Source organism: Nomascus leucogenys, unplaced genomic scaffold (genome assembly GCF_006542625.1).
Source record: "Nomascus leucogenys isolate Asia unplaced genomic scaffold, Asia_NLE_v1 Super-Scaffold_285, whole genome shotgun sequence".
In the NCBI taxonomy this organism is placed as follows: Eukaryota; Metazoa; Chordata; class Mammalia; order Primates; family Hylobatidae; genus Nomascus; species Nomascus leucogenys.
The window spans coordinates 2,522,333-2,536,697 of record NW_022095770.1 but is presented as its reverse complement, the minus strand read 5'-3'; the positions used below and the strand labels follow the sequence as shown (position 1 = coordinate 2,536,697).

The following is a 14,365-nucleotide window of genomic DNA, read 5'->3' as shown; positions in this document are numbered from 1 at the left end:
TTGGTAAATTCTTTTACCCATGTGCCACCGGCCCCATCATTGCTCCCTTGTATCAATTAATGCTTTTTTTAAAATTTGAGACAGAGTCTCTTAGGTTCAAGCGATTCTCCTGCCTCAGCCCCTGAGTAGCTGGGATTACAGGCATGCACCACCATGCCCAGCTAATTTTTGTATTTTTAGTAGAGACAGGGTTTTGCCATGTTGGCCAGGCTGGTCTCGAACTCCTGACCTTAGGTGATCCACCCATCTTAGCCTCCCAAAGCATTGGGATTACAGGTGTGAGCCACTGTGCCTGGCCAATTAATGCTTTTAAAAAGATTTTAAAAGGATTTTATACAGCATTTTTAGTTGCTTCCAGTAGGAGAACCAGTTGAAACCAAGTCTCCTGTATCATCTCTTGATTCTCCTTTTTACCCCGTGACTGTTCCTATTGATTGTTCTTCATAGATTTTCATTCCTCTACCTACTGCTTAAATGTTGATATTCCCATTTTAGAACAGGACCCCACTTCTTTTTTATTTTACATATGTACATTTATCATATTCATTCTCTTTAATATAATGTTTCCTTCAGTAAATCTTACTGCCTCTCTATTCTCTAATGGAGATAACTGGTAGTTCATCCCATGTGAAGACTGGCTTCTGGCGAGACATCCCAGGCCCCTCACCTTGGAGGACACAGGAACACAGGGCTTTAGCCTTCCCAGCGAGCCTATTATGTTCCCTTTCTCTCTTCAGAGACCCGTCCATGTCTCTCTACTTTTCTCCTCTGCCGTCAGAGAAGTACGAAAGGTCACTCAGGGGGTCTAGAGTCTCTTCATTCAGGCCAAGACTTTCACTCTTCAAAAACTCATAATTGGAACAATCACTGGGGACCAAGTTGGTGCAAACACAGGCTTTCCTGTATGATGAGAAGCTGGTCAAGGATGTGTAACGTAAGCTCTCCTTCTTTTAAAAGCTTACAGACTGGTTAGGGAGAGGGAGACACCTGACTCATAGCAGCCGTGACCTTTTATAGTTTTAATTACCAACTTTAGTCTTACATGTTTCCACTATAAAATACTTCTTCTGGTTTTAGATGTGTATATTTATTCATTTATTGAACAAATATTTAATGTGTACCTACCATATGCCAGATACTGTCTGGTTACTGGGGGTGTGATGTTGAACAAAATGGGTCATATCCCTGCCTTAGAAAGCTTACATTCTGGTGCAGGGGAAGGAACAACAAATACGAAATAAAATAAATAAACAAGATAATTTCAGGTGCTGATGAAGGTTCTGAAGGAAGTAAGGCAGTGTGATGTACTAGTGACTTCTGCTAGAGTGGTCAGGGACAGCTCTTCTGATGAGAAGGAGCAAAAGGAATTAGCCGTGGGAAGATCTGGGGAAGAGCATTTCAGGCAGGGGACACAGCTAGCACAGAGGCTCTGAGGCAGGAATGAGCTTGCTGTATCCAAGGAATAAGAGGAGGGTAATATTTTTAGGGCTCTGGGGGAAGTGAGGGCATAAGATATGAATAGAGAGATAAGCAGAACCAGGTCACATTGGGCTCTGGAGGCCATAGAAAAATATTTAAATTTAGTCCTAGGTACATCAGGAATCCACTGGAGGATTTTTTTTTTTTTTTTTGAAACAGGGTCTCTGTCACCCAGGCTAAGGTGCAATCACTGCTCTCTGCAGCTTCAACCTCCTGGGCTCAAGCAATCCCACTGGAGGATTTTAAGAAAGGTAGTGATGTATTCATCTTTCTCTCTGTCCATGTATATGAAGAGATTAACCATTGTGTGTGTGTGTGTGTGTGTGTGTGTGTGTGTTTAAAGTCACCTTTGTTGGAGTACAATCAGTGATGTGCTGGTAGATGTGTAATAACCAGGTTTCAGAGGAGGAAGAATTTCTGATTTGTAGGGTTTGCTAATTTCTGCAAAAGTGTAAATACCTTCTCCATTGCTGACATCAAGCTACCAAGTGATATCACTAAGTGAGGGGTCAGGAAGAGACATGCAGAAGGGGCTGTCATGAGATGGTAACAGTTCTAGCACACGACTGGGTGTATTCCAAACTTATATGAAAATTCACCTTTTTAAGTTGTTCCTGTCTATGAATCGTGACATATATAGCTGTGTAAGGATTTACATTCGGAATCATCGCTCTGGTCAATAAGTGTATTAGTCCATTTTCATGCTGCTGATGAAGACTGGGAAGAAAAAGAGGTTTAACTGGACTTACAGTTCCACATAACTGAGAGGCCTCAAATCATGGTGGGAGGCGAAAGGCACTTCTTACATGGCAAGAGAAAATGAGGAATATGCAAAAGCGGAAATCCCTGATAAAACCATCAGATCTTGTGAGACTTATTCACTACCATGAGAACAGTATGGGGAAAACTGCCCCCGTGATTCCAATGATCTCCCACTGGGTCCCTCCCACAACATGTGGGAATTATGGGAGTACAATTCAAAATGAGATTTGGGTGGCGACACAGAGCCAAACCATATCAATGAGGGAGGATTTGATGATAGATGGGGAATAGTGGTGTAAATTTCTTCAGCACTTAGACAATTACAAGATTTTTTTTCTAAGTGGAATTTTCTCTGAGATTGTAATATTTTTGTTTCACATAATCTAATGGGGAACATAATTAGGCCTGTGGCTAAGATTGTATCAGAAGCAGGCAATAAAAACAATTCAGAGATAATTACAATACACTTAAAAGACTCTTTTTCTGCTTTATATTTTCACATAGAGGCTGAAACCATTTTTTTGAATAGATTATAATATGGATAATCCATCCATACAGGATAGAGGGTCAACTAAATATCTAGAGGTAATATCTGATCTGAGGAAATTACGCTTTTAATTAATCTAATTTATTTCCCTTTAGTAGAGATAAATCTGTTGGTCAAGAGAGTTATAAACATCAGCTACAACTTTGTAGTAGAAGTGGATGGCTCTATTCCTATAACTTGTATTCTAAACTAAAACTTTGCTATAACCTCTATTACATTTGGAATATTGTTTAAAATATATATCCAAAAGGAAAATGAGGTTGAGAATTAATCATTATAAATATTGAGTATTAAAAGTAAGTATTAGCATCTGTCAAATGCTTATCCCATATGTGCACTTTGCAATAAGTTATTTCTTTAATCTTTACAATAACCATTTGAAAGAACTACTTTTATTATCCCCATTTACAGATGAAGAACCTGAAATGTATACATTTTAGTTATTACTAAAGGGAATAGGCTTCTTGGTATGTCAAAATACGGCAGATTGGGGATTTAAATAGAAGTACTTTTATGCTTTCTGAATTTGTCTCAGTTTGAATTATAGGGTAAGCCTTATGAAAACCTATGAGGAAATCTATTATTTTGAAAGAGTTTTTATATAAATAAAAGCTGTTGGATGTTCACATATTTATATTGCACACATAAACATTCTAAAGACAATATCACCAATGATAACTTGCTAAAGAAGAGGTTTATTGAATACAAAGAATTGACAACAGATTTTGTAGGATAATCAAATGAGTCATCATATTTGTGTGTGGCATTCTTCCAGAAGAATGAGGAGATGCTGTCATTGATTGTCCAGAAAGAAAGTAACAGAAAGACAACAGGATACACATTTTTCTTAGACATGCGCATTTTTCTGGACAGATACATAATGCCTTTTCTTCGCAGGGGGTATGTGGCATACGTTCTCTGTTGCATCTCAAATTAATTGCTTTGAGATTTCTCTTCCAGTGAGTGGAGTCTGGTGGTAAGTATTTTGCTGCGTTGGTCTACCTCCTCAAGAACTTTCTTAACCACTATGGCTTTGGCTGAGTCTGAAAATTAAAAATTAAAAGGAGATTTTATGTAGTTAAAAAATGAATAAAAATTATATCATTTAAAGGAATAATAGGATTTGCATATAGAATGAACTTTGCACTAAGCACAAATACTTAGACTCATTTTTGGTGAATAATTTTGATTATTTGGTTAGGAAAAAACATGGTGACATGTTACTTTGTTTAAAATTAGCACACATCGCTAACATTAGACATCTAGCACATATGGATATCCACTACAAATCTTTATTGTATGTATTCTCACCAAGCCATGGTAATATAAGAACAATCAAGCTATGCATTAAAAATGTAGTAGTTGGGTATATATACCCAGAGGAATAGAAAGCATTCTACCATAAAGACACATGCATGTGAATGTTCATTGCAGCATTATTCACAATAGCAAGAACAAGGAATCAACCTAAATGCCCATCAGTGATAGACTGGATAAAGCCATAAACACCATGGAATATTATGCAGCCATGAAAAAAACAAGATCATGTCTTTTGCAGGAACATGGATGGAACTGGAGGCTATCATCCTTAGCAAACTAATGCAGGAACAGAAAACCAAACACCACATGTTCCAACTTATAAGTGGGAGCTAAATGATAAGGACTTATGAACACAAAGAAGGAAACAACAGATACTGGGTTCTACTTGAGGGGGAAGGGTGGGAGGAGGAAGAAGAGCAGAGAAGATAACTGTTGGGTACTGGACTTAATTCCTGGATGATCAAATAATATGCACAACAAACCTCTGTGACATGTGTTTACCTATGTAACAAACCTTCCAATGTACCCCCAAACCTAAATTAAAAGTTAAAAAATAAAAAAAGTAGCATAGCACAACATATTTCATTTTAATTACCTTTGACTTGACTTCCCACATTTCCAGATCCATAATCTTTAGACTTGTAAGCCCCAGACTTACAGGCTCTGTGAAAACACCACAAAAGAGGGTGATTTAGAGAGAACCCCATCAATTCCAGGTTCACCATATGGTTTTCTTTAACTCTTTGTTATTTTCAACTGTGTAACCCAGTATTTTGATTTGTAGTGTTTGCTGATTTCTGTAGAGGTATGAATACCTTTTCCATTGCTGATATCAAGTTACCAAGTGACATCACTAAGTGAGGGGTTAGGAAGAGATAGGCAGAAGAGGCTGTCATGAGATGGTAACAGCAGTTCTAGCATGCCACTGGGTGTATTTGTACAACTTAGGTTGAAATTCACCCTTTTAAGTTTTGCAGGTTTATGAATTGTGACAAATGTATATAGCTGTGTATGGATTTACATTTGGAAGCAACACTCTAGTCAATGAGGGAGGGTTTGATGATAGGTGGGGAAGAGTGGTGTAGATCACTTCAGCAGTCAGGCAATTACAAGATATTTTTTCTAAGTGGGGTTTTCTCTGAGACTGTAATGTTTTTGCTCTGCTTCAGCATTAAGAATTGATTTTTCTTCTGTATGATTCCTTTTATATTAACATCAAGAATGGATAAAATAGTAACTGCCAAGGGAAGTGGGGCACAGAAGAACTTTCTGGGGTGATGAAAATGCTCTTCATTGTGAATTCAGGAAGCTTCCTGCTCCTAACAACCCTGAGCTCTAGACTTCCAGACCTGTGCCCATGGGACTTTATCAGTGCTATGAAGACAGGATTCTGTCTTCATGTCATGAAGTGCTGAGCTTCAGAAACCATTTCCAGAGTCAGAATCCTGGTCCACATATTGAAACTCCATTTAGCCTCCTGTTTGTTCTTTTCACTCTAGAAGTGATATTTTCAATGTTCAATACCTTAAACTCGGTGCCTGCTGCATATTTGTTTGTTAAGATGTTAATTTGTATCTTGGCAGTCGAGTGTGTATTATATTTAATATTTAGCATTCATGATAGTAAATGCATGCAGCCAAATTATGTCCACTTTCCAGTGGAAAGTGGGATCTAACTTGCAAGCAGATTTCAGTATATTACGCCATCCATGCAAATTATTTTACCTACCCATCATCTCCTCCTATAAGGAGACAGTAGGTCTCAATTTCTTTTTCCAGGTGGAGCTTGATATCCAGGAGCTGTTCATACTCCAGCTTCTGGCCCTCGGTCTCGGTTCTGACCTGGTGCAGCTGCTCCTCCAGGGCCCCGATCTGAGCCTGGATCTGCGCCAGCTGTGCACAGTAGTTGCTCTCGGTCTCTGTCAAGGAGCACTCCAGGGAGTGTTTCTGTCAGGAAGCAATAAAGAGAAGCTGAGATGGATATGCAGATATGCAGGGATTTCTTTGATATATGATTTTCTCCTGTTGTTAACTTTACATATAATTGTTTCAGATTTCACATGGACTCATAGTTAAGACTCTGTGATACTGCTTGAAGATGAGCAAATCTTTCTTTTTGGTGGAATAAACCTAAAGACATTCGTGTAGTTTTAGCTGTCAGCTACACAATCCTGTTCTTTCGTTATGTTTTGAGGCAGTTATAAAAATATACATTTCAATATTGTTAAGGTTTTTAAAACCACCTGGCAAGTATCTAACATGATGACCTGGGAGATGGTAAAAAATTGTTCTTTTCATACCGTGGCTAAGAGAGACTGAAGTTCAATTTCCAGGGTCTGAAGAGTGCGCTTCATTTCCGTCAGCTCATTCCGGGCTGAGGTTGTGGCTCCGACATCCTCAGAGATCTGCTGCTGCAGGGAGGCGCTCTGAAATGACATAAGTGAAGGAGCAAATCTTAGTTTTGTGAATATCGGTAACATGCAAAGGGATTGTCTTCTGGAGGAGAGTCACCTTCTCGTTGAACCAGGCCTCTGCGTCCCTGCGGTTCTGCTCTGCAAGGGCTTCGTACTCAGCTCGCATGTTGTTCAGCAGAACTGTGAGGTCCACCCCGGGGGCTGCGTTCATCTCCACGTTCACGTTGCCTCCAGCTGCGCACTGCAGAACTTGCATTTCCTAGAGGCAGAAAAGTGTTCAGCTCAGCTCTGCAGGAATCTCATGGAAAGTCTAGAAGCTTAGCTTTGGAAGGGCACTTAGAGTTCGTCTTGTTTTCCCCTCCCAGGCTATGCATTGACCCCCTCCCACCACATTTGATACTTCCTGTCCCGTTGACCTAATTCTCAAAGACGGTGAACTCGCTACTTATGAAGTAGCCTGTTTCATTCTGGAAGAGTTTTAATTGTTCCAGAGTTCTATATTATAGTGAGCCAAACTCCTGCTGTTATAACTTAAACTCATCAGTTTCAGTTCTACTACTCAGAATGAGTCTTAATTTCTTTTCCAAATGAAAGTTTTAAACATTTAAAATGAATGGTCCTCCATTGCTTATTGTGTTCTCCGCCTTTGTGGACTGGTCTTCATTCCACTAGAGGCCAGCTTTGATGCAGTCTTAACTCAGCTACACCCTGAGCACAGCCATAAGCATGGTTCAAGGGCTGAGTTGGAATAATTTTGAACAATTGAAATGATGATAAATAAATAAATGTATGTATGTATGTGTGTGTGTGTGTGTGTATGTGTGTACCCCTCAGGGAAGAACATCATCCTCTAAAGAATCCCAGCTGTGTATTAAGTCTATACAGGGACATTAGAGTATCATGCAGGACTTTGGGGTCACACAAATCTCTCTGTTAATTTTGGTTCTGCCCTATAGTGGCTGGTGAGTTTGGGAAAGTTGCTTAACCTCTTTACGTTTCTATTTGCTTATCTGAAAATTGAGGATAATTAAAAACCCTTCTCTGAGTTGTTAAGTCAAAGAACTAATAATAATAATAAGACTCCGTGATACTGCCTTGCACATAAATGCTAAATGAATGCTGGTTATTATGATTATTATCATCATAGAAGCTGGAATTTATTTTGCAGTCAAAGTCTACATGTTACCCTGTCTGAACTGCAAGCTGTTAGAATGTGTGAGTCAGTTCTAAGATTGTGAATGGCAGGCATCACTGTGAAGACTGTGTATATTGGAATACCACCCATCAGCTCATGTCTGCTGCAGAAACTCTCCTCCCCATTCATGAATTGGTCTTAATGATGGTAACTAAGGCTTTTATTCCTCTCTGCAGTGAGCCCCTCAGCTATTCCAGCCTTCTTTCCTCCTGGTTGACCCTATGTCTTCCCGATCTACAGATGTGGCTTTTACTTCTGAGGATTTAGTGAAAACTTCCTGGTTCAAGCATAAAAAGAAAAAGATAAAAAAAGATATATATCTATATCTATATCTATAACTATATCTATATCTAGGCTTGCCTGTAAGTGAGGCATTACAAAAATCAATTGCTTTTAATTCATCAAAAATTGATTAAACACCATGGGCTGCAACTATATTTGAATCCACATAGTCAAATCAATGTTATTCAAGTAGTTATATTTATAAGACAGCCTCATGACTAATCAAGTAGGATTCTTAGCTTGATCTTCTGTTTTAAGCATTTGGCTTGACCATAGAAGTCTTTCGGCTATTTAAAATATCAAATTTATTTTCAAAGGATAAAGATTTTTCCCTTTTGGAAAACAGTGCCCCTGAAAGCAATCCTAAAGATGTAATTGCTGCAATATAAAATTTGGAACTTAGCTTCCAACAGTGACCACTTTGGAAGTTTATGATTAAGTGTAAATTCTGGTATAATAGTTTAACTTCATTCTCATTATTTTTACAGCCAGACCTATTAAGAATATGTACTAGTGGTAAGTGTGTATACTTAACGTGTGTATGAAGTAAATGTCTTAGTGTTTTAAATCTGCCACTGTCATATAGAAATTGAGATCTAGTTTTCTAGTTCAAGGATGGCCTTAAATTATATTTATTTTATATTTATTTTATCTAATTCGACGTAATCTCCTAAGTGGATCATTTTAACTTAGTTATAATTACACAGCCAAACACTGCTCTTATAACCCTGATTGGTCTGGAAAACATGATTCCTTTTTTTTTTTTTTTCTCATAGGAAACTTGATGAGAGAGCAAGGGTGAATCTATACAAAGAATCTGACACTTAAAAAGACAGCTCAGGCCGGGCGCAGCGGCTCACGCCTGTAATCCCAGCACTTAGGGAGGCCGAGGCAGGTGGATCACGAGGTCAGAAGATCGAGACCATCCTGGCTTACACGGTGAAACTCCGTCTCTACTAAAAATACAAAAAATTAGCCAGGCGCCTGTAGTCCCAGCTACTCGGGAGGCTGAGGCAGGAGAATGGCGTGAACCCGGGAGGCGGAGCTTGCAGTGAGCCGAGATGGCGCCACTGCACTCCAGCCTGGGCGACAGAGCGAGACTCGGTCTCAAAAAAAAAAAAAAAAAAAAAGACAGCTCAGCCCTCATGTCTGTCTGACAATGTGTCTTCAGCACCAACTTTTTATATGAGAGGTTATGTACATTATCTCCTGTCAGGTGCACAGTGTCTGCGGAGGGATAACAAAATGTAGACGACCAGCTCTTACCTCTTTATGGTTCTTTTTTAGGTAAGTCATCTCCTCACTCAGGGTTTCGTACTGAATCTCCAGATCTGTTCTGCACAGAGTTATTTCATCCAAAACTCTTCGTAACCCATTGACATCAGCCTCTACACTCTGGTGAAGAGCCAGCTCATTTTCATACCTTAAAGAGTGTTAATGATTTCCTAATTTGTCACATGGTTGGAGACATAGTCACTGATCAATGACAAATGCTAGCATTCTGGAATTTTGAAGATTTGGCCACAAGAGGCATTTTCAAAGCTTGTTGTATAATAATAATAATTATTGTTTCTACTTTGCAGTATTTGACAGAAAAAGAACTAGGGTATTGGGCGCTAGTTTTAATAGCAGTTCACACTTTGTATTTAATAGTCAAAGCATCAAAAAGTAATAACATCCTGTTTATGTGAAATTCAAGTGTTTTATAGTTTTGGAATAAGAATTGGTAAATTTGATGTAATGCTTTGCATGAATTGCCATGAATTCATTTCATTCTGGCAGTCTACTTACTTGAGTCTGAAATCATCGGCTGTAAGCCTGGCATTATCAATCTGCAGAACAGCATTAGCGTTGCTGGTGGTGGATGCGATGATCTAGAAATGGGAATTTGACTTTTATCATGAAGTAAACCAACTGAATCTGCTTAATGCTTATTTCTAATGCTAAATTGGAATTCTCTTTAAGAAATCACAAGTAGGTGGGCATGGTGGCAGGCACCTGTAATCCCAGCTACTTGGGAGGCTGAGGCAGGAGAATCTCTTGAACCCAGGAGGTGGAGGTTGCAGTGAGCCGAGATCCTGCCATTGCACTCCAGCCTGGGCAACAAGAGCAAAACTCCTTCTCAAAAAAAAAAAAAAAAAAAAATCGCAAGTAGGAATGATAAATGTTTTTAGAATTTAATAAAGAAAGGAAAACAAAATTTAGAAATAAAGGTACATGAAAATGATTGTGAAGTATGATTTCTTACCTGATTTTTAAGGTCATCAATTATTGGTAAATATCTGCTATAGTCATGATCAAGACCACGGCAAGAGCCAGGCCCAAATTTCTCGTACCAGCCCTTGATCTTCTGCTCCAGGTCAGCGTTGGCCTCCTCCAGAGCACGCACGTTGTCCAGGTAGGATGCCAGGCGGTCATTGAGGTTCTGCATGGTCACCTTCTCATTGCCAGAAAGGAGCCCCCCCTCATTCACAGTGAAGCCAGCACAGGGATTACCTCCCCCTGTGTTTCCTCCCGATGAGCTGCCTCCGAAGGCACAAGAGAAGCCACTTCCAATCCCTGAAATGCCGCAAGAATTTCCAGGCCCAAAGCTGGTTCCCCCACCAGAGAGTCTGAGTGATCCTGTGGTGGGACGAGGACAGGACCTCCTGGATGCACTGGAAAGTCGAAGAGACATGGTATCAGGGCAAACGCGTTGCAGAGCTGTATTCGTGAAAGCCAGAATGGAGTGCCTTCTCGTCTAAATGGTTTTGTTTGCCTTTTTATAGGCAACTCCCAAGTGTGTTCTGAATGAAATTCTGCCTACATAGAGTAAAACATGGCTTGCCAGTCTCAGCAAGTTGGCATAATTGGGTGATTTTTTCTAATTAGTAACTCACTTTGCTGGGTTCATTCCTGTAGGAGGACAGTTGCCCTCAGGTTGGTGGTTATCTGAGAAATGGGTCTGGGTGGAGCAATGTCAGGTTCATTATTACATTTTTAAATGCTGAGTGAGTCATTCTTCACTTCCATCCTTAGAAGATAAACCTCATCAGCTCATTACAGAATAGAAATTTAGCATCATGGTTTTGGGCTATTATGCCAAGGCAGGTTGTGATGTTTCTGAGGCTTTTTCTGCTTTTATTTTCACAAGTTTTTCCACATAAGTAGAGAATACAACTGTAATCATTATTTCCCCAACCTGGTTCTTCAACCAGTAGGTTTTTGTTTTTATTTTTAAATTCCTCTTGCCACTGTTTCCCATGGGAAGTTAACTTCCATTCTGGCTGACATGAGCATCATATTTTGTTGACACTTATGACTGAGGAGAGTTGTCTTATCTTATCCATTTTGGTAATTAGGAGCACACCCCTAATTGGTGTTATGTTTTGTGGGGGTTTGGAAAGACATTAACTTATTTCCTGACCCTGCAAAATCTGAAGCAAACCTGGTAGGAACTGTTTCTTCTGTCTTAATTTATTGTGGTTCAGCTCAGATGAAAGTCATCAGTAAGGTATTTAGTGGGTGGGAATTCACATATATTTACTGAAAACTCTATCTATTATGGAAATACAAAAAATCGACAAATAAGGCCAGGCACAGTGGCTTATGCCTGTAATCCTAGCACTTTGGGAGGCTGAGGCAGGCGGATCACTTGAGGTCAGGCATTTGAGACCAGCCTCACCAACATGGTGAAACCCTGTCTCTACTAAAAATACAAAAATTATCCAGGCATCATGGCGAGGTGCCTGTAATCCCAGATACTTGGGAGGCTGAGGCAAGAGAATCAACTGAACCTGGGAGGCAGAGGTTACAGTGAGCTAAGATTGTGTCACTGCACTCCAGCTGGAGTGACAGAATGAGACTCTGTCTCAAAAAAAAAATTGACAAATAAAAATTGTATATATTTATGGTGCACAACATGATTTTTTGATATATGAATATATTGTCTAATGACCAAATCAAGCTAATTAACGTATGTATTACCTCACATACCTATTTTGTGGTAAGAACATTTAAGTGGTTCTCCCAGCACGCAGCTTGAGATCAGCTTGAGAACATTTAAAATCTACTTTCTTATTGTTATTAACTATAGTCACCATATTGTACAATAGTTATCCTAAACTTATTCCTCCCACCTAAATGAAATTTTGTATTCTTTGACCAAAATTTCCCTAGTGCACTTCCCTGATGATTAGTGATGTTGCGCACCTTTTCATAGACCTATTGGCTATTTGTATGTCTTTTGAGAAATGTCTTTTTTTTTTTGTTTGAGATGGAGTCTCGCTCTGTTGCCAAGGCTGGAGTTCAGTGGTGCGATCTGGGCTCACTGCAAGCTCCGCCTCCCAGGTTCAAGCCATTTTCCTGCCTCAGCCTCCCGAGTAGCTGGGATTACAGGTATCTGCCACCACACCTGGCTAATTTCTTTTTGTATTTTTAGTAGAGACGGGGTTTCACTGTGTTAGCCAGGATGGTCTCGATCTCCTGACCTCAAGTGATCCGCCCACCTCGGCCTCCCAAAGTGCTGGGATTACAGGCGTGAGACACTGTGCCCGGCTGAGAAATGTCTTTTTAATCACACTCTTTTCTTGTTATTGAGTGTTTGAATTACTTATATATTTTGGATATTAAGGCTTGATCAGATGTATGGTTCACATCATTTCATCCAAGAGGTTCATCCATGTTGTCACAAATGACAGAATTTCCCTTTTTAAAGGTTAAATAGTATTCCACTGGGTATAAATACTATATTTTCTTTATTACTTCATTTGTTGATGGATGCTTAGGTTGAATTCCTATCTTGACTATTGTGAATCATGCTACAATGTGCATGGAATGCAGATATCTCCTTGACATACTGATTTCATTTCCTTTAAATACTCAGTAGTGGGATTGTTGGGTCACATGGTAGTTCTACTTTTAATTTTTTGAGGAATCACTATACTGCTTTCCATAATGGCTGTATTAATTTACATTTCCACTAACAGTGTACAAGGATTTTCTTTCTCCACTTTCTTACTAACACTTGTTATTTCTTGTCATTTTCATAATAACCATTCTAGCAGGTGTGAGGTGATATCTCATTGTGTTTTTCATTTGCATTTCATTCATGATTAGTAGCGTTGAGCATTTTTTCCCATATACCTGTTGGCCATTGGTATGTCTTCTTTTAAGAAATATCTTTTAAATTGGGTTATTTGTTTTTGTTATTGTTGAGTTGCTTGAGTTTCTTATGTATTTTGGGTATTAGTCCTGTGTCACATGTGTGCTTCACAATATTTTCTCCCAATCTGTGAGTTATCTCTTCATTCTGTTAATTATTTCATTTGCTATGTAGAAGCTTTTTAGTTTAGTGTAATACATTTTATGTATTTTTTCTTTTGTTGCCTGTGTATATGGGGTCACATAAAAAAATCTTTGCCTAGACTAATGTCAAGAAGTTTTTCCCCTATGTTTTCTTCTAGTAGTTTTACAGTTTCACGCATTATGCTTACCTGTTTAATACATTTTGAATGGGTTCTTGTATATAGGGTGAGATAAAGGTCCAATTTCATTTTTCTGAAATATAGTTTCCCCGACACCATTTACTAAAAAGACTGTTCTTTCCCCATTTTGTGTTCTTGGCACCTTTGTTTGAAAATCATTTGGCTGTAAATGCATAGATCTATTTCTGGGCTCTTTATTCTGTCATTGGTCTATATGTCACTTTTTGTGCCAGTGTTGTGATGTTTTGATTACTATAGATTTGTAGTAGATTTTGAGATCAGATAGTGTGATGCTTCCAACTGTTCTTTTTGCTTAGGATTGCTTTGGCTATTCAGGATCTTTTGTGGTTCTATATGAATTTTAGAATTCATGTTTTTTTCTCTTTTTGTGAAAATGTCATTGGAATTTTGATAGGAATCACATTGAATCTGTATATCACTTTGGGTAATATAAACATTTTAACAATATTAATTCTTCCAATCCATGAACATGCATATCTTTCCATTTATTTTTGTCTTCATCAATTTATTTCATCAATGTTTTATAGTTTCACTTATTTCTTTTCTGATCCTTGGTATTTTCTCCTTCTACCAGCTTTGGGCTTAGGTTGTTCTTCTTTTTTTCTAGTTCCTTCATGTGTAATGGTAGGTTATTTCTTTATTTTAATGTAGACGTTTATTGTTATAAACGTCCCTCTTAAAACTGCTTCTGCTACATCCCATAAATTTTGTCATATGTTTCCATCTTCATTTGTCTCTAGATATTTTTTGATTTCGCTTTTGATTTCTTCTTTGCCCCATTGGTTGTTCAGGAACATATTGTTTAATTTTCGCATATTTGTGATCTTTCCAAATTTCCTCCTGTTATTGATTTCTAATTTCATACTATTGTGGAGAAAAAA

The 14,365-nt window shown here is 38.6% G+C and overlaps 1 protein-coding gene and 1 long non-coding RNA gene across 2 annotated transcripts; one reads left to right on the top strand and one right to left on the bottom strand.

Annotated features, from left to right (window-relative positions):
* The first annotated feature begins 390 nt into the window (after positions 1 to 390).
* Positions 391 to 8,913, top strand: LOC115833605. The gene is made up of 4 exons (XR_004028988.1): positions 391 to 934; positions 1,639 to 1,730; positions 8,487 to 8,514; positions 8,775 to 8,913. It is a non-coding gene; the product is annotated as an uncharacterized LOC115833605 (long non-coding RNA).
* On the bottom strand, positions 3,466 to 11,543 carry KRT25 (keratin 25). Its single transcript, XM_030808225.1, has 7 exons — positions 10,247 to 11,543; positions 9,790 to 9,872; positions 9,265 to 9,421; positions 6,619 to 6,780; positions 6,408 to 6,533; positions 4,704 to 6,054; positions 3,466 to 3,831 (listed from the first exon to the last, which is right to left on the bottom strand). The coding sequence occupies exons 1-6, from the start codon at positions 10,673 to 10,675 to the stop codon at positions 5,833 to 5,835; spliced, it is 1,179 nt and encodes a 392-aa protein (XP_030664085.1). The 5' UTR covers positions 10,676 to 11,543; the 3' UTR covers positions 3,466 to 3,831; positions 4,704 to 5,832.
* Between the last annotated feature and the right edge of the window lie 2,822 nt (positions 11,544 to 14,365).